Below are 20,630 nucleotides of genomic sequence, written 5' to 3' on the forward strand. Positions count from 1 at the left end.
TTAGCTGGCTGGTTTTCGCTCCCATGAACGACGGAAAGCAGCAAGCCAAACGGCCTAAGAGGACCTGAGAAGATGGGTGCCAGTATCTGCACGAGTGACTGTTTCGTGGAGTTCAGTGAGGGAATTTAGAAACCTTCCCATGGCCTCATCCAGTGCTCACAGGAGTCTGTGGAGCACAGCATAGTATTTGGCTTTGCCATGATTTATTTCATATAAAGAAGCATTCTTCTTCCCTTATGAATAAAGGAGGAGTTTGGGGGCTTTTTCCCACCCCCCCAGTTAACTGACCCTGGGAAGTACCATCAGAAAAAAAAATCACAAAGCACTCGAGCAGCTTGTAAATACTGAGCATTTTATTTCCACTTCACATGGTCTCCAACAGACCCTTAAACAAGACCAGTTACAATTTAGTATGCCCAGAGATCTCGGTGGTTTTCCCAAAACGAAGGAAGTTCTCGGTAAACACTGTACATAGCCAGTTGAACCGCTAACAATAATTTAAAAACTTTTTTTTTTGTATAGTCAATGCAAGAATACCAACAATAAAAGTACAGTACAGGTAAATTCACAACAATATTACAGTGAAACAGATTGACTCACATTTATGTGATGGCAGAAGTACAGTAGCAGTATGTACATGCACTAAAGTGCGAGGACCCAGAGGCATGCAAGTCAAGTATTGTAGGTGTATTTTACAGCTAACTCCATAAGACTTTCTGAGGCATTCTTTTTTTTTTTTTACACTTTTTCTTGTGTTTACCTGTATTCCCCTCCATCTCAATTAATACAAGTCTAGTGAACTAGCTTAATGGCTTTCCTCACTACTTAAAAGGTATCGCTTCAGACAGTTGAAGCATCTTTAAGAACCTTACTTTTAAAAACCGATAACACTGACATTAAAATAGAATAAAATTAACTTAAGACCCTAGTTTTACATGAAATAATAAAAAAAACCAACAACCCAAAAAACCCAAAACCAAAATCGAAAACAGAACAGTGCAAATATAACCAAAAGGCAGTCAGTATTTGGAGAGAGCGCGAGCACGTATTCAAATTCCCTTAAAACTTAATTTACATTTTATTTTAAATCTTACTTTATATCATTTTTACCCTTTTTTTTGTTTTTTGTTTTTTGTTAATATACTGTATGTAGAAAAGATGGAGACAAAAATAGTTTTCTCAGCTATGAAAAAAATTAAGTTATTACAGGCACATTAACTGTTTCATTCTAGAAACACCTCAGTTTCCCAGGTCGGACATTCAGCAGCTGCGTCTGAGAACATTCTTTGACCTCTCCAAGCGGGACCTCTCTCCTTCGCGGCAGAGACAGCTGGCGGGCGACCTGGCGGAGGCGAGTCGCGGCCCTCCCTGTTCCCGCACAGAGTCAGGCCGGCTCGCTTCCCTGGCTGGGGGTCTCTGCCGGCGGCTCCTTGCTTCCGCTCTCCTCCGAGGAAGTCAGGTCTCCGGTGGACTGCGACTGTGAGGCAGTAGGGGAATGTGAAGCCCATCGCGACGGTGGGCGCCGGTTCGCTGGTCTCTCTGGCCGGGAGAAGCAGGGTTGGAGGGACGGGGCTAGTGCAGAACAAGGTAGTTCCTTGGCAGCCAAGAGAGCAAAACAGGGGTTAGTGACTTGCATTAGCGGCCGTCTGGGTGCGCAAAGAATTAATTAACAAAAAAATTGAAACTTAAAGCTAAGCATCTGTCATGTCGCAGGACAAAAGCAAGCAGCGGACCTCTGGCTGTGTGTGGGCTCCAGGCATCTGCATGTATGCCCACGATTTATGGAACAGGTAAGGAGAGAATGAGAGAAAAAGGTTTGGCATGAGCTGGAGTAGCTGACAAACTTCCATTTGCTAATTCTCCTTGTGCTAGAAAGAGAAGAGCTGAAAAGTACATTTGCATGATAATTCAGGAAAATCCACTATTCATCACGTTCCTTTAAGTGCTGACCTGGCATAAAAGGGCCAGGTTTGGCATTTGCAAGTGGGGTGAAAATCAACCACCGACTCCTTTTGTCTGCCTCAGAGTTCAGGCTGACATGCAGGCAAGACTTCTTAGCAGCAGAATAATGACTACAGGAGTAGTTATGATCTCCAGCTGGATTAAAGATGAGGCTTACCTACAGATTTCATCCTCTGGAATGTCACTCCTTACTCTGCCAGCTGCTGAAGCCTGAATGACAGGATTCAGAGGCACTGTACCTTAAAGTCGACAATGACAGTATTGAAAAAAACCTGAAACTTTATTTCTTTACCAACTTTCCACTGCTCAGGCTTGGTAGCCTGCCTTTGTGATTAGAAACAATCTGCAGTTGTGATTTTTCACCCTGGCACTAGGTTGGTAATTGCTTTAGTATTTATGGACTTTGCTGATAGCCCAGCTAGGCTTCCTGCCTTGCTCTGAACGCTCATTACATCAAGATGAGTGATAGTGGGAGCAAGTCTTATATGCCAAAGCCAAATTTCTGAATTTCATTGCATACTTTGTAATTTAGAAAAGCAAATCAGAGGAGTTTGTCAACCTATAGAAATGTGTACACTGAGGAGCGGTCACTGGAGGGGACAGGAGAGTTCAATAAAAATCAGAAAAGTCAATCTCAAAATCAGAATGCAAACTGGTGATAAATGAAGAGAGAGACCAGAAGCGATACAATGCGAAGGAAAAGCTCTGGTGTGGTAAGGCACAGGGAAAGCAAGGCAGCAGTAGAACGATGCAGAGGGAAGCAAAGGAGAAGGAGAAAGGTGACTAGGGATGGAGAATACTGGAGTAGGTAACATGATGTGATTGGCAGTGAACAAACAAGGTGATATGCCATTGAACCTCTCCGTTGCAGTGGGAGGACCAAATGTGAATGTTACATGACAGAAAGATCAACTTTGAAGACACGGAGCTGAGGTATGGGAAATGGAGCTTGTGCAGGCGCGTGTTTTGGAGAGAGTGCATCGTCAGACTTGGGGAAGCCTCCCCAAAGGGCGAACCTCGCTGCCTTTGGGCAATATGCAGCCAACAGGGTGATCTACAGTTGCACATCACCGCTGGAGGCAGAGCTGTGCTCATCTGCCCTCGGCACTCACAGAGAGCGAGGCCAGCGAGCCATCGCAGAAGCTGGTCAGGGGGCTACGGAGCCTCCACCGCTGCCTCTCTGCATCCTCGCCCCCCGCCCCATCTCTGCGCCCTAAACTTCGCAACGGCCCTTGCTAAAACAACAGTAAAGGCTGAAATATAAATCGGTGCTAACCAGAAGATTGACTCCATGTCCTTACTTCACCTTATCCCATTCTGCCTGGGGCAACATATGGTCCGTGAAAGCTGCCGCTAGACTCAGATTTGTTAAGAGAAATCCGTATGCGCAGCAACACGCACGGCCAGCGCAACGCTGTGAATTGAGGCTACGAGATTTGCCGGTTTTGTCTTAGCCTCTTTCTAAACAGCGGCTTAAAAACGATATCTCTACAGCGCTGCTTGCTTCTGGCTGCTTTATCCTCGTTTCATAGCAGTAAATGAGAGTCAGCAGGGTGATAGCAAAATTTATTTCCACTGCTGCCTCCCAGTTCAAAAACCTCTCTCCAGCACGCCCGCAGATGGGGGTCAGCTTTTACGGAACGGCAGGGTTATCTGTGATGTACACATGCCCAGCACAAGGCAAGGCTGTGATGGCTATGGATGTTGCTCCAGGGCCAACAAGTGACTAGCAGCCTAAGCTTAATTAGTGCTGGCTGCTGAGTCAGTCACCTCCCCCCCTGCAGCGTGGCTTCCTCGGCATGTGCTAAGGAAATCCACCCGTGACAAAGAAACTGCCCGGAATGGTTTGTGAAACCTCCTCCTCACTTAGCACAGGTAGCCGGCAGAGCTAGAAATGGCTAAAAGAAATATTGATATCCTGTGGGTAGTTTAGTTTGGTGGTTGCTTGGGGGTGTGGGTGGAGGGGCAGCACTTCTTAGCCCGCACATTGAAAATGGGAAAGATGATTTCAGCTTTAGTTTCTAGCTATTTCCTAAGCCTGGCTGTCACCAGTGTGGCTATGTCTATATTACTGAATAAATAAAAGAGTTTTCTGGCTCTGAGGCGGAGTGCGTGGTCACAGCTCATGTACGCACAGCTTCCTCCCTCCTTCCGCTGCAGCAAGTCCAGCCACTGGCCAAAAGTGGGCTGGGAACAGCTTAATGAGCAAAGGTGACCGTCAGCCACGGGCTGGTGCTGGAGCCCCCTCCCCAGCCCTCTCCTCCTGCTGCCATGGCCGGAGGGCAGGCACCCCGGGGCAGCCAAAAGCCCTGCGCAACGCTGTGTTTGTTAAAAAAAAAAAAAAAGAAAAAAAAAAAAGTTTGTTATAAATCTGAATCCCTCCCCAACCTTTTTGCGTAACGTTATGTCGGTCTTAAATTTTGCCATTTTTTTTAAAGTTTAACATAAAACCCCAACGGCACAAATTTTGACTGAAGTGCGACCTCTTCATAGCCCGTGCTGCTGCAGGAGACGGCAGATGGGCTCCTATCCTGAGCACTTCCTGACCGTCGCATACGAAGGACCCCACAGGGACGTCGGATGCGTGCCGATACCTCTGGAGCTGTGGGTCATTTATTTCCCTTCGTTAACCCACACGTTCAAAAATGACCGCTTTCGGAAAAGCTCTGGAAACAAGGTAGAAAGGACTTACAGCAGTGAGGCAGGCAGGGTTAGAGTCCCCAGGGGGCAGTTAATAAGACAGTTTGGTTCTGGACAGAACAGACAGAAAAGAAAAAGAAAGCAAGTAGGTTGGAAATAACTGTTTTAATCAATTATTTTTTTTAAAGTGAAGATTTCATGCCAGCAAGGAAGAAGTCTCCAGATGTTACTACCCATTCAGATCATGTTACCGCTGTTATCACAGGGAAACTAATAATCAAAAATAAAAGATAAGCCACTAGCAGAAAAAGATTTAGAAAGGAAGGAAGCAAACAAACCAACCTTTTACAATCCTAGCACAGTCTCAGAAGTGGACATAGCATTAAACAAACCAAACATTTCTACTCATCAGAGAAAGACATCTGTTATCCTTTGTCAACCTTGATTAGGGCTAGGGAAACACCACATTAATGTAAAAGAGAAATAAAGCTGTATTTTTTTTTCCCTTCGCTTGATTTCAAGAGGGAATTTCTGCTTAGGAAATCTTTAACAAACAAAAAAGCGACTGATATTTTGTGTTGCTCATGCTTATGTTGCTCAGGTATATCTCACCCTTCTCCCTTGTTCCTATCTAACAGCAACGCTGGATGGGAGACTCAAACTGAAGCAAAAGCCCTTTAGTTCTGACACCACCTTCCCTTCTTTTTAACCTTCCCCCTCCTGTGCTGAACGGTTCAGCAGCAAGTGTGCGGCAATTGCTCTGCCCCGGTGAGCAGAGGACGCAGCAGCTGCCCTCTCCTCCATGGATGGGTCCATGCGGATGGTGCTTTTATAGTGCCTTCTCCAGAAATGGGTCTGACCCCCAGTCCCGGACTGTTGTGTAACCTCTATGATTTACAGCCTTGCTAGTTATAGAAGAAAAATGTTCATACAGCTCTTACATTGTTAGTTAGGTAATGCTAATCTGCATTCTTAATAGTAATATTTATAAATCCCATGATATGCAAGTAAGATAGTGGTTTAGTGAATTGGCAGGATAAGACACTAGCAGGCTGCACTGGGTGGATATGAATTTGCTTGTAAGCAGCTCTGGGCAAGTTAGAAAATACAAAGTTATTGCTATTCTGTATGCACATATGTACTCACATGCACACATACATATGTACATAAATATATAAATATATATATGAACTAGATTTCATATTTGCAGCAGGAATATAAAAGGAAATTACGTAACTAAACCACTCAGAAGCTCAAATTGAAGAAAAGCCACCAACAGCTGCTCCACACAAGTCTAAAAGTCATTAATATACCACGCCATGACTGCAGAAACAAGAAGGCGTTCAGTGGCAAGAAGGTCACTTGTCTTGGCCAGAAGCCAACAGGTGAGGGTGAAGCAGAGGAGGGATCTACGGGAGGGTGGCAGGGGCAGCGCTGGTGGGAGGCTGCCCCAAGCACAGCCGGCCTCCTCCAAGATCATCATTTGCTGCTGCGTCTGGCTTTGCACAAGGTGTGCTAAGTGGAATTTGTATGAAGTGTAATTTGTGTGGTCAGTGTAATCCATAAATAACCCAAGGCATCTGCAGACTCTAAACTTATTAGTGGTTTTGTTTTCAGCAGCAAACCCATGCTCCCTTAAGTACATCTTGTAGAGCATCATCTCACCTAGGAGAAGCTAAGCTCATCGTGTGAACACCCACCACCATCCTTTTCAACGCGCATTCCTGGGAAATGACAGGACCACCCAAAGATCGTAACCTGTGCGTCTAGACAACAGTAATAACAACCGAGTACGAGCTGCAAGGAAAAACAAGTCTTAGCTCTGAGGCTTAGTACTCAAAAAATTAGGCAAAAGATACTGAGTATTCACAAAGAGGGGCAACTTTCTGCCAGGTTGATGGTCAGTGAGTTTTCGCTACGCAGCATTGACCCAAATCTCTCTGTGCATCAAACTCAGGTACTGACGCTAGTTGTATTTTGCCACCAGCAGTTTGTGATGATGTGGGATGATATCTGTTTACTTATACTTGAAATCTGCTGAGACATTGAAAAGATGCAGGAGGAAATCAAGAGTTTCCAAGGGAGGCCTTGAAGGCAAAGCTGAGTTGAATGTATCAGACTGCAACACACTTTCTGATAAGGACCGGTTGTACCTTCCCAGTACTTCAAACTAAGGACAAAATACAGAGATAGCTGGAAAGGGTCAAATAAATGAGTCTGCTTTCCACTTTTATTCACTATGAGGTTTGTGCACAAAGCCCACTTTCATTCACTGTTATTTATAATGTGCATGTGGTTTCTTTTTTATACATACAGACTTCCCTATTTATATCTGTTTAAACTGCATATAGGGAATATATCCTCAGCTTTGGATCCTCTGTTAGGCAAAAAAAATCACGTCCTCTGAGCAATACCTACAAAAGAAGAACCGATTGTCCATGGAGAACCACCTGCTAGTGCAAGGCAAACTGCAGACCAAAAGTCTCGGCTCTCGGGTACACACAAATCCTTCAAGCAAAACATTGGCTTAAAAAATGGGGTTTCAACCTTCACTTGAGGCTATTTGAGGCAGGAGCGGTAGGAATCAGCCCAGCGAAGCTGAGGTGGGATGTCTGGGGTATGTAGGGGTCAAGCAAGAGCAGCTGCCCTGTGGCCGGGGCCCACCAAAACATCAGGATGCTAAAGGGGCAGAGAGGATGAGGGGCTGCTGCCCTGGGGAGTATCACCAACCAGCATCGCACATGCCATTTCAGTGCTGTACCAGAAAGATGACATCTGCTGGGCATAATTCAGCTTCTCCATGCCTCCTCTGGCAACACTCTCATGTGCGCGAAGGTTCACCAGAACCAGGAGGCTTGGACACTGATAACTGAAAAGCTTTTATCCATCATTACAGCCTCTTTTTTGTTGATTGCTGTAGCACATCACTGTATCTGAGAATCTGGCCCCAACTTGGGCATTACCTGCTGAGACAGATGATGACTGTTACACTGTTAACAGCAAAATATCAGTTAAGAGTTCTTAAACACTATGTATGTATGTGCTTAGACTAGTTGATTTGTCCTTTTTCTTTTTCCTTTCTCTTTTTTTTTGTGAGGCCACAACGGTCAGTACCAAATGTCACGCCATTTAATCACAGTCACAGACTCAAGCCAAACTTAATCAGATACATCCAGAAAAGGTATGCTGAAGGCCCTGAAGTTTTGATTCAGGGTATTGTAGAGGCTATTTTTCACACAAACTTGCTAACACCCATTCTTGCATAGGAGAAAGAGTCTACCTTTCCACTCAGCATAAAAGAAATTTACTCGAACCTAGAGTCCCTAGACCATCTGTAACACATTGTGTGTTTTGTGACAGAAACCCCTTATCCCAGCCATTCAGGGGAGAACCATTTTTATCCTGTAAAGGCATCTTTATCCTGTAAAGGATAAAGCTCTTCTGATGCTTTCAAGCCCGATAAGCTGTCAGGATAGAAACTCAATTCTTTAATGAGTTCTTCAGTGACTAATCCAATAGTTTCATGAGTGGGACTCGCTGGTGGTAGCGTGACAGGACTAGGATATTCACTGTAAATACTCACTAGGACTGCAAGAGATCTCATAACGCATTTGTTCAAAGAAGAGTGCATTTAGCTATAGGAGGAAAAACAAACAAACTCATTACCTCTATGGACCCTGGATCTACTTTGACAATTTCTCCTGTGCTGTTGTCATTGCTAAGATTTGGTGGGCTGTGTGAAGGTAGCCTTCTCTCTTCTTTTAAGGCATGCTCCAAAAGTTTCTTATTCAAGATCCTGGCAGCATTTTCTGTAAGTGTGTACCCTGGAGGAGCAGATAAGTCCTGCCTGATACTTGTCACCTCAGTCCCTTCTTCCTTTTGCGTCTCTGTCCCCAACCGGAGAGGACTGGGTGATCTGCCACGGGCATTTGTACACGGCTCCTGCACCGGACCCAGTTCTGGTCTGGGTTCTGCTGACCTGGACCGGCTGCTAGACCTGGGGCATTTTTGGAAGGTCTCATGAAAGATGGGACTATGGTCAATAATGTTGAACAAACTGGAGAGGCCATCGTTGATGGTAGTGTGGACGGGACTCTCCCTTGTAGTAGTTGATCTAGCCCAAGCGGACTCACTGAATCCTTTCTGAGGTGTGCCAGGCAAAGTCCGGTTATTTGGCTGGTCTGATTTGGGAAGGATTTTTCTTTGCAACTTTGGAGAGCCATATTTGGGGGAGCAGCATGTGCGTTCAAACTTAGCCTGGACCTTTTCAATGACAGGGGTCACTTGCCTGCTTCTTAGGCTTCTGGATGGTGAAGAGACAGGCGTGGACCCCCCCTTTGGTGTCAGACACTTGTGTGGACTGCTGGTGATATTGCGCAGGGTTTCCGTCTGCAAGCCAACACTGATCGTCTGGGTGGTCTGCGTCCCTGTCGTTCTCATACCGTTGGTTTGACATGCGGTGTCCTTAAACTGAGGCTCTGTTGAATTAGAGCGTATTGCGTTTCGGACAGAGAAAGCAACCTCCTTCATATCATCACTCATGTTTTTGGACATCTCCAAGCTGTGCAATGGTGAGGCAAAGCCCACAGTAGTGCAAATAGGACGTTCAATGGGATGAAGACCACTCTCCAGAAAATCCTTATGATGTTTGGCCAGGTCACAAGACCATCTTCCAAACATATCCGAGGAAGCACCTTTTGTCTCAGCAACATTCCCCATAGCTTTGGTCACAGAAAACAGGAAGTCCGGCTCAACCTGGTTTTTCCCTTCGCTGCCAGCTATCACTGAGTTATCAAACCTACGGACAACCGGTGGGCTGTGAAATACCCGAACTCCCATTTTTTCAGTTACACCGTGACTCCTCGTTGGCTGCTTCTGGCAGTGCTCTGGGCTGGTCATGGTGTTAGTTGTCATAGTGACACTGGTGGTGAGGTACCATGATGATGCCTGGAAGGGATCTGAAGCAGGATCATTCCCAGCCTTCCCAATTTCTGTCCTTTCTGCCCAGCCTTCTGCAGGCTTCTCGGTGGCCCCACCATGGTTCCTAGTGTTACTGTAATCCCAATTTTTGTTGAACTCCTCGATGTATTTTAGATCATCAGGAGACAGGGGAGGGGTTATGTCATCTTTGCTGCTGGATGAAGGCAAGTTTTTTTCTGGTAGAAATGGAGATATATCCATCAGGCGCTGAAATTCTGACATGGAAGAAACGGACATCGCCCTGGAGAGGGGAGCACAAAAGAGTCACTCATAGGCTTGGAAAGTCTCACAGAGCGACTTATTTTCAGCAGCAAACTAACTCAGGAAACCCAACTTTCACTATCTGATTATATATAAAACCTCTTTAGCCCTCTCTTTCATTGAAGTTCCCTTCTATTATCTTTAAAATAGTGCAACTATTTGCGCTAAATAGTGAAGGGCAAGCATTCCTTATCAATGGCTCTTAATTTACTTCTTTCTCATGGATTACTGCTTGGCAAATGTCTGAAATATGGAGCAGCAGGATGCATTTCAGAAATATGCCATTCACGGAAAATGAGTGTTTGCAACAATACGGCGCACACTTTTCAAAGCAATTGTGGAGTATTTCTGACTTGCTGGGAAGTCAGCAAGTCCACCCCTGCTCCTGAGATTGCCCAGGCTGCGCAGTTGGTGTGTAGCGATGTGGGACATCCAGCCTAGATGCTGTTACATTGAACTGGCTTGGCAAGTTGAGCTCGTGATAAAATTCAACCAAAGGGAATCACTATGTGGTAATGCTGGATTCCTGGCTTTCCTGCATTTCGACAGTTTGTACAAATCACAAGCATTCAGCCGCATTGTCCTACTGCTTCATTTTAAGAAAAAATCAAACAAAAAAAGAAGCTTTCTGAATGGGACTACTTAAAAATGCAAATGAGTATAGTTATCAGAGTCGGCTCAATGAGGTAACTCAAGCTGGGTGAGGATTCAGCAAGCTGTGTGTTTTATAGATCAGTGATCTGGAGGATACAATAAAATCACACTGTGAGTTTTTAATCAAGAGCACCAGCTGCAGTTAGGGTGCATCTATGTTAGGGAATTAGGCGAGATTAGGAGTGTGGTTTTGAAGTGGATCTCCTATTCAGATGCTCTGGTTTGCATCGGTGGCAATCTCAGAGAGCACGGTCTGGGTTCCTTTGGGATGAAAATGACCCGGAAGACGCTCTCCAGAAGCACAACTAATGCACTCTAGGGTTAGGTGGGTATTCAGCCCATGGGATCAGACCAGAACTAGTCCAAAGCAAAATAATATTCCTGACATGCAGGGGCGTGCCAGGTCCTCAGCACCAACTGTTTTCCTCTATATATTGATGCCTACAGGCCTGCAGTACTTGCTAAGGCAGGCGTAGCCTTCAGTGTAAGCTGCAGCTTCATGCACTTTCGAACAGTTTGATCTTTGTGCACCACAGCTGAATGTGGCCCACGTTAATCAGAGTAGAGAAGAAGCATATTGAGACAAATTAATCCCTGGGTAAATCCATTAATCTGGCTCGCAGGCTTCTTAGGAGATGGCATGGCCGTGCCCTGGGTCTGTGGTTTGGGTGCCAGAGAGCTATAGGCTCTGGCAGCTGAATATTTGCCGGGTTTTCCCTGTAAGTTTTACTCACCTTTGAAGATTTCCTTTGTGTGTTTCTTCCTCCTTAAGAAAAACAGAAACAAAGAGGGTAAGTTATTTCTGAACCTGTTGGTGGCATTAGCTTGTGAGTATTTTGTCAGGCACTTCCCGTTAGTTGCACCAGGTATGTTTGTCTCTAAAAAGTGGCTGATTTTCCCTCTGAGAAGAATCTTAAATTGCCAGTGGGAATATTCTTCCCTTGGTACACAGGCACCACGATGGGCAATCCCATCAGGACAACAGACTGCAGAGGGAAAGCCCGTATGCCAAATCTACACCAGCCTTGAACTTTTTTAGTCCCTCGCAATCATAAATGGAAGTAAGCTGCAAATGGCTTTTTTTCCACGTGTACAATATATTGGTTCAGACCATATATTTGTGAGTGAATTGGTTCTGTGGAGGTAATCTACTTTATGCCAGCGACCTAGCTGTGCGGAAATAAGACATAAACTGGGGTCCTTTGACATAAGATTTCATTATATGTTCTCTAGGAACCAACAAATGGCACCAGTTGAAACTCATTAAGCTAGCTATATTAAATGTGTGGGAAGACTATTACTTGTTTCATAGGGGGAATACCTACAGCTTGCTAACGGCATTAAGATGTTTTTATGGCAATTATTTCCCTGTGACAATTCCTATAATGAGTTGGGTTTTTTAATAGATACTTCTGAAGCAATTGCTCTACAGTTATTATTTTAACTGTTTGCTTATATTTCTAATAAACTACAGGGAATACAAAATATGGTCAGGAAAAAAAATAGTATTAGTACCTATTACTTTTATTCGACCTCATGAAATCAAGAATATTACCAACACAGAAGTGCATTTCAAATTGCGGCTATTCAAAAAGAGGACCGCTTAACTCAGCAAAGACCTTTCTAGTATTTATCTAGAGTCAGGAGGAAAAATAGGACTAAACCGATTGTCCTTGCATTCACTCTGGTGTAAGTCTAGAATAATGTTGGTGGCTTCAGTGGAGTTACTGCAGAGTAAATCTGATCTATCCACACTGCCAGCTGTACATTTATGGCACTGAGGGAGGAAAATCTAACTGGAACACACAGGTACCTACAGCTACTTAAAATGTAAGGGAGGTCATATTTCTTGCCTCTCTCAATCTTTTTTTCTCTTCTTCCTCTCAAAGAACTTGATTTCCAATCCATTAGCTGAGTAACAATGTTATACATCCCAAAGAAATGCTTGGGTCAAATTCTCACAGGTGCACGCGTTCAAGCCAAGGCACACCAGTGAACCTGGTCCTGCAGGGAGCTTGAGATCTCACCTGTTGACAAACTCTTTTCCATAGTGGTCAATATTTTCAAGCTGGAGTACAAAGACACAGCTTTGACTGGGAAGCTTCTGCTTCCCTATATGCTATAAAATGTACACCCAACTGGTATTTACAGGCTCAGAGCACAAGCCGAATGTCTAACCCATGTGCACAAATCTGAATTTTCATGCAAGAAGAAAGTACTCAAAACTTGCATGAAGCAACGCGCTGCCTGCTTGATAATTTTAACTTCCGGCAGTCTCTGCGTGCTTCTTGTTCCATAACAGCTGCTTACATTCAAGGAACAATAGAAAATAAAGGAGATATTAGCATTTTGAAGTTGTAGTATGTTTTTAATTTCACAGGGACCATTAAAATATATAGTCGTGGTTGGTGTGAACATTCTCAGTGCCACTAATATCATATGCCAGTTCACAGGCTACTTTGTACCAGCATATGGGAACAGGGACCCTGGGTTTCATTCAGCAACAATACAAACAAAACTGTGAAGACCTGGAACTGGTGAAAGTAAGCCGGCGGTGGTGCAGATTTTAGCAGGACTACATTCACTATGGCCCAATGGCATCTCTTAGCACTGTGTTTTACATCTTTATAGCTTTATGGTGTGACCACAGGGTAGGTACTTTGCTTATGAAAAATAACTTTATTTTTTTAACACCTCATCTTACTTACTCATGCTAATCTGTTTAGAAGGCAACCATAATGGAACAACCAGAAGTGCCTCTCTACAGCACTTACTGCTTCACTAACACAATATAGCCCATATTTCTTCATATATATGTATCTACCTATGACTGGAAGAGATTTAAGACCTTCTAAATCAATATGTTGTGTCAAATACAGTTATCATACGTAATACAAATGGCTGCAAGATGAGGTAATCTTTGGGACCTTTAGGCTGGCTCTCAGTCTCTCAGGTGACTGACACTGGTCTAATGCACTTGTAACAAGGAACAAAATCTTCTCCATACCAAATTCACTACTGGATAACTGTAAGCAGTGCCTGTGACACAATATCTCACTTCCTACAGCAGGAATGCTGTTCCAGTTCTGACAGAAGAGGCAACATGCCAGCTTGATGAAAGGTAAGAAGAGCACCTACTTCCGTTAATCCGGTCAAGAATTTCTCCCGCTCCAGCTGCCGAGACCGGTGCTCATCAGACTCATCGGGGGAATCAAGAGACAACGACTCCAGGAAGAGGTTTTCCGTGGCGCTGCACCGATCGCTCTCCTTCAGCTTAGACAGTGACCGATCGTCAAACTGAATGGCGTCTGAATCAGAGTAGGATCTTGACCCCATTGTACGAGGCACGTGAAGGTTCCCCTGGGTCGTAAATGGACGAAGGTTACTCTCCTTCTGGTCACACAGAAAACCACCTCCTCTTCGCGGGCTCACTTCTTTCTGAAGCTGGAGACAAAGCAAATTAAAAGGAACCACAATTACTTATGCAGTGTATCGCATTCTGCAGAACTCATCCTTCCCCAGGGGCGAGGCACCCGTGCCCTGGAGAGGCACCACCAGATCACCACCTGGCTCCAGGGACGTCGGCTTTGCTGTACTGGTCCTTCCTCAAAGGCAGATGCCCCTAGGACTTTGATGCTATCATGGGATTTTGAGTGATTAAATGTTTATATATATATAGTTTTGCCTGTTTTCGTATTTATGTATACACATATACACACTGTGTGTATATATACACAAAATAATGCATCTGTCTGTAATCTGATTTTTAAGGAAACAAATCAACACTGACTGTTACTTAAAAGCAATCTTGATATGAGATCCTAAAGCAATACAAGCAGAAGCTCAAAGAAGGGTGAGCGACTTACAGTCTCATCAAAACAAATACATTTTTCTTCTGGTCAGCAATACAAAGGTTGCACTTTCATGTACATCACTTGTTTCCAGAGGTGGAAAATTCCACTTAACAAAAGACAAAAGCTTTGTTTTATAGATGGTCTAGCCCTAGTACATGGCTGGAGAATTGACTGTACAGAACAGCGTTGTCAAAGGGATGAATTAGGCATGCAAAGCATGTTTGAAGGAAATGCATATTTATAGAAGGGCCATCAGCTCTATTAATTCTACGCTTTGCAAAAGCTGGGTGAAAAGAGGGAGAACCACTGGTGAAACGGCCAATCTTAAAATTAGGTTATGATGTGATCAACTTCTCCTTTACTTGCAAATACACAACAGGAGACATGAAGTAAGTGATACTTTCAAACATGATGAATGACACCAGGAATCTGATAAGTAACTCTGATGTTTCGCTAGAGCACTGCGCTAAGATTAATAACAACAACATGCAAATACAAGTCATTCCCTAGGTCGCTGGAGACTAAGGACCTACAAAACATATTATTTTAGTCTTGTTGCACGTGTTTGGAAAAATAAATAGAAATTGTATTGCCTAATGTATATCAAAACATTTTAGGTCTCAAATGATTAAATTTGCACTTGGGCTGAAATCAGTGAGATTTTTGCTTGATGCAGGTCTACAAAAACGGGAATGCATCTTCAGCATTTTGCTCACGATACACAAAATCTGAAACAGTTTTATTAAAAGAACCTAATTCAAGGTATCCTATAAAGTAAGGGGCTGGAAGGTATATCTCAGGAGATCCTGGAGTCCATTCCCCAGCATATGGGCAAGACCCAAACCAAGGAGAAATGCTAATCACATGTTTTTTGTATACGTAGTTCAAATTGCAAGCCCTTCCAGATTTTCAGAGATCATATAAGGATAACGATCTGGGATCCTTTATGAGGAAACAGTACAGATAACGTCTCACTCTCGGAATCTCAGACAGCTGACAGGGAAATTAAAGTGAGAAATACTGGCCTAACTTTTCAAGAGTGACTAATGATTTTGAGTCCCTGTGTGTTCATACCTTTAAACACATAACTTTTCATACAGGTGATTTTGTGGGTTTAAATATTCACCAGTGCGCTCTGTGCACAATTAGCTTTAGGAGCACAGTGGAGCGAGATTTCTCTAAGAGAAAACAGTGACAGTGTACTTAAAAAGAAAAAAAAACCCACAACTTTGAGCTCCGAAAAAAGTAGGTCATCATGTTTTTTATACGCGAGCAGTATTCCCATAACCATCCAGAGTAAAGTATTTTATGTATTTTATGCATTGGTGTGAGCTTCCCCCTTATCATACATGTATTATTCAGGAGCTGTGTGAAAGCAGACAAGGCATAAAGCATTAGTATGAAATTTGGCACACATGCTTCTGCTATCTCGTAGTCTCTGTTTTCCAAACATACACACTGGTGTAGTCTCCTCATCCTCTATGTATTGCCTTACATGGAATACACACAGAAAAACCCTGGGGAGAAGGACTTCAGAGATATACTAATTGTTTCCATATAAAGTCGGGCATGACTGCAATCTGAGAGGATATTCAACTAAAAGCCTGCAAATATTTGGAAGCTTCCTGTCACATAGGGAAATGTTTGATTATAAGCAAAGATGGAGTTACGAAGTTTTGCAGGCAGGTAGCCAAGATTTCAAATGCTATTTCTGATCATCTAATCCTCTGAAATTAGCTTGATATGATATTTTTTTATTTCCCCTATCTATTGCTAATTCTGTGTACAATTCTGTTGTACAGTAAATATACAGTTGAAGCCTAGCGGTTTCAGAATAGTAACAAAAGAAATCAGCTCCAGGACTAGTTAAGAGCTATTCTGTAGGCTATCCCAAGATGACACTGAGAGGTTATGTCAGGTTTAAAGAGAATTAAAAGCTAGGTAACATTAATAGGGATTTTTCTGTTGCTTCCTTCAATGTGCCCCATTCCTAGGGAATAGAAAAAGCAGTCTTTGACCTGGTTAAGTCCCTCAAGCTATTGAGGATACAGTGAAGAGATAATATTAAAAAATACAGTTCATAGGGACGGCAGCATAACCATCCAAGGAGGTACCAGGGACTCTCTGAAGAAAAGTTTGTGTCCACAGCCTTAGTATACTGGACATTTTTCTGAGGGTTATTTAATTCCCATTGTGCATGAAGAATCCACAGGATGCAGTTCGGCCACTGAAACTCAACAGTTAGAAACCAGCCCACTCAAGCCATGGAGAACTTGGCACCTTCTGCCACTGAACCCTGGAAACCAGGTAATTTGGATGAAGAGCTCTGCTACAAGCCTTCCTTGCTCGTAGGCGTTGGTTGTTTTATCTTAGGAGACATACTATTGGGCTGCATTAGAATGGCTAGCTCAACAAGCTGCATGAAGTATATACAAAAATCCCCAGATAAATGGGAAATTAAAAAATCCAGAATATCATTTATTGATATTTTTAAATTTAGAAGCTCAAGAATCACCTTTCTTGGTCTGTAAATCCTTCATATTGATCACTGCCCAATCAGACCTACATGTTTAGCAGGGATTTTAGAAATATCCATAGCATACAGGATTTTGCTAAGTGCTTCTCAGGGGGTTTAACAGCCATAGCTTAAGCTGAGGTTTAGTCTTGCACTCGTAATATTTACAGCTCGGTGTCCTTTCTAAAGCTTCTTGTTGCAACCCAGGCATGGGAACAAGAGACACAGATAACGAACCCTTTTCAAAAGGGTCATGAAGTTATACTGGGCTTTCATCCACTTAACCTGTGAAGCTACTTTGTGCTTCATTCAAGCGTAGTGCTCCCTAGAGAGCACGCACAAACCTGGTGCTGATCCACTTCTGATGTCCTAAGGACAGAAAGTATTCAGTTAACTGAGGACCCACAATTTGAGTTGTTTTTCTTACTTTTCCTGGAATGCATGACTCAGAGCTGAACAATGTTCAGTCAAAATGGTGTATTAACTCTCCCTCATTAAACTTTTTATTCTTTGTGTGGCTTCCAGGCAGATAATAAATTCATTAGGTATAATTTGTCTCTAATACTAAGCGGCTAGGCATGAAAAACAAGGGGGCAGGTATGCAGTTATCAGATTTGCAAATGATAGCAGAGGTGTGCACAAAATTCGTGTGACCAAGGTCAGAAGTGTCTTCGGAATATTTAGTATTGATAGCGGTTTATCTGTTATCAGTCAGGACTCCTCATGTTAACCCCCGGTATCCTTTCCTAGAGAAAAAGAATTCAGTTGAGACTGAACAGTCGCAACAGCTGCATCTTTGGTGGCTAATTTGCAGATGAAGAAACTGTTTTGGCAGGAAGCTGTATACCAAACCTTGAATAACCCTGCATGTGGGATTGAGTGTCTTAGCACGAAGAGATGCACAAAAGCTTTCAAACAGAATGAATCGATGTGACCGTGCCTGTCCAGGGTAATTGAAATGAGGCAGGAAATGGCCTTTAACCTGGCGTTGATTTCTCATAACTGGTCTTTTATAGGGATTATGAGCATTTCCTTTTACTCCCTTGTGTATGTAAATCGTTTTGTAGCATGAGAAACACTGATGTAGCCAAGGAACCAAAATTGTTCCTGTGCTGCTGCTTAATACAGTCTCTTGACCTTGGCCTGAGGGTAGTAATGGTGCAATGCCTCATGCTTGCAGCCAGCAATTGCTCATCCCAAGATGACTCCTTACCTGCTCTATCCGCCTGAGCAGCTCCTTCTTTTGACGCTCCCATTCTCGCCGGTCTCTATCAAGCCTGTCCAGGAGCTCCACCTTTTCCCGGTTCCAGTTCTTCTCGCTGTGCTGGATTTGCCAGCGGAGGTCCATCACCACACCATGACTCTCAGCCAGAAGCTTCTTGTGCTCCTCTCTTTCCCTTTTAAAAGCTCCCTTTGCATCAGACGTGAGGCCTGTTTCTCCTGAGGTGTTCTCACTCTTCCCTTCCAGCTGGCATTAAAGTAAAACGTTACTAGGACTTTAAACTTTCTGTGGTAAAAGCCTATGTCTGACAATGAATTTGAGTTAAAGACCTAACTCCACAAAGGTAATGTCAAAGTTATGGCAATTCTTAGATCTTAGGATTTCAATAAATGATCAAATATGTTCAACTTGAAAAAAGTTTTAAAATCAAGACAGTGAAAACCATAGTGAATAATTTCTCAAGCTTTACCAGCTCATGCTATTAAGGCATTAGTTACAATCCTTCTGATGGGAGTGCAGGTACCAGCAATGAAGGAAACATGGAGATAAACCTCATTATCGTCTCTGAGACAATCACCAGGACAATGCCCTCAGCCTCCGCTCTGCTTTTGTGCTCTCCCTCAGTGCACCCGAAACCTAATGAGAGATCTTCTGACTTTCCCCAGAGCAACCCTCAGCAATGGTCTTATTGTACAGCTCCTCACACCTTCCAACAAAAGAGGGTGTTAGCAGCAGGAAGAGATGTACCAACATCATCCCCCCATCTCTACATGTTCTGGTGTCTGAACTGATTTCTAGGGCAGTTAGCTGATGCCTTCTGCCCTCCCTTCTCCTTCACTTCATGCTCAGGGGTCAGCTCGATCAGAGCAGAAGAGCTGGCCCAAGGTAATAGGTTCATAGGAAAATGCAGGCTTGATGGGGTGTCAGGAGGTCTCTAGCACATCCCCCTGCTTGCAGCAGGGTTGGCTCTGAGATCACATAGGGTTGTGCAGGACTTTGTTCAGCTGGATCCTGACACAATTCCAAGGGCAGGGATTGCACAACCTCTCTGGCCAACCTGGGCCACTGCTGGACTGTTGTCAGGGTGAAAAAAGTGCTCAATGGTTTGTGTAAATTCAAGCAAGTGAAGAATTCATCCCCAAAGCCTGACCCTTTGTTGACAACTCAATAGATGTGTGAGTGACACAGAATGGGATACATCTCTGTCCCCTGGCTCTGCAGGTGAACTGGAGTGAAAAGCAGCGAAAAGTCATTTCCACCTCTGAAGTTAAAGTTGTCCTCTAAAAGGAGAGGCAGCCGGTCTGCTGGGAAACACGCTCCTTTAGCAAGAGAGAAGGACAACACCTTCACCTTGCCCTACGTGGAAAATAAGCCCAAACTTTCTGAGCAAACAGAAGTTCAGTCTGGATTCAGGAGTGAAATTTACTAGTCTCTGGAACAGCCTCCCCAAATAAATGGCCGAGAGGTCATTGCTTGAGTCATTTAAAATTGTACTGAGCTGCAGAGAACATCCTGTTACAGCCACTTGCACTGACAGGGAAATCTTAACACACCTGTGTCCTCTACCACTAATTTCCAGAGTCCAATTGTTTTCAAATGACCAACCAACCAAAAAATCAATTATGAAAAAGTAGCATCCTATTTTAACGAAGTTGACACGACACTATTTTTCCCGCACTTACCCTGTTTGTGCAGTGTGAATTTGTGGAACCTGCAGCGATGTGTGAGAGGCTGTCCTGCACACAACTGCGTGGCTTGGTGGCGGACGAGAGGTGCCCTGGGGCAGAAATGCAGAACATCGCGGGAGAGACACCTCTGTGCTGCAGATCCATGATGGGAGACACCATCCTGGGCAGCGTGGCTCCTCAAGAAGCCAAAAAGCTTTGCTGCCTTCCTACTCACTACCCCAGCATGTTCTGCCCATGTTAGTTCAGCAATATGTAAAAATATCACTGCTAGTTTCCAAACTCACCGCTAACTTCAGGTAATGGCCTCTTGCCCCTTGCTACATCTTTCCTCTGTCCGTCCACAAGTCCCCAGCTCCATTTCATGGTGCTGCAGGAGTCAAAGTTAGTGCTGCAGCCAGGGTCAGCAATGTTGGCACATGTTCTTTTAGGTATATTTGCTTTAATTTTACTATTCTGTGCCCCCTAGCTCAGGTCAGTTTTACAAGTTCCTGCTGGGTTTACTAAGTAGCTGTGTCACTAAATAATCATGAATTTCAGGAGTGTCACTGCAGAGGTCAGGTCAGTCAAAATAATAAGGGACTAATGAAGTAAACTCTGTACTCCTTACACCTAAGCCTGACAGAGGGCTATTTAGGACTTGTTCTTTGTGATATATATGTCATCTTTCAAGGACCTTAGATGGCAAGACAGACAGTGGTGCCTGTGAAGGGCAGGAAAGATGAGAGAAGCAGTGGGGAGTAAGAACATGCTCCAGAAGAGCGATATCCCAAGAATGTATGGCTGCTGTTAGAGTGCCATGCCTAAGCTGCCAAAATACAGTAAGTCATCCTGTGTCAGACCATGGGCTCACCTAG

General features: G+C 43.9%; 1 protein-coding gene across 10 annotated transcripts in view; it reads right to left on the bottom strand.

Annotated features, from left to right (window-relative positions):
- Positions 1-335: 335 nt before the first annotated feature.
- The window catches only part of MTCL1 (microtubule crosslinking factor 1), a 111,751-nt gene continuing 91,456 nt past the window's right edge, over positions 336-20,630 (bottom strand). For 7 of the 10 annotated variants that reach the window (XM_063326561.1, XM_063326563.1, XM_063326560.1 and 4 more), the window contains 5 exons: positions 18,080-18,334; positions 13,636-13,941; positions 11,232-11,263; positions 8,269-9,823; positions 336-1,594 (listed from right to left, as the gene is read on the bottom strand). In XM_063326561.1, coding sequence (XP_063182631.1) covers positions 1,385-1,594; positions 8,269-9,823; positions 11,232-11,263; positions 13,636-13,941; positions 18,080-18,334 — 2,358 coding nt within the window. In that variant the 3' untranslated portion in view covers positions 336-1,384. Of the gene's footprint in view, positions 1,595-4,294; positions 4,629-4,654; positions 4,713-8,268; positions 9,824-11,231; positions 11,264-13,635; positions 13,942-18,079; positions 18,335-20,630 lie in introns of those variants that run through there. The other 3 variants (XM_063326565.1, XM_063326570.1, XM_063326567.1) reach the window with 2 other exon arrangements.

The sequence above is a fragment of the Chroicocephalus ridibundus genome, chromosome 2 (assembly GCF_963924245.1).
Source record: "Chroicocephalus ridibundus chromosome 2, bChrRid1.1, whole genome shotgun sequence".
Taxonomy (NCBI): domain Eukaryota; kingdom Metazoa; phylum Chordata; class Aves; order Charadriiformes; family Laridae; genus Chroicocephalus; species Chroicocephalus ridibundus.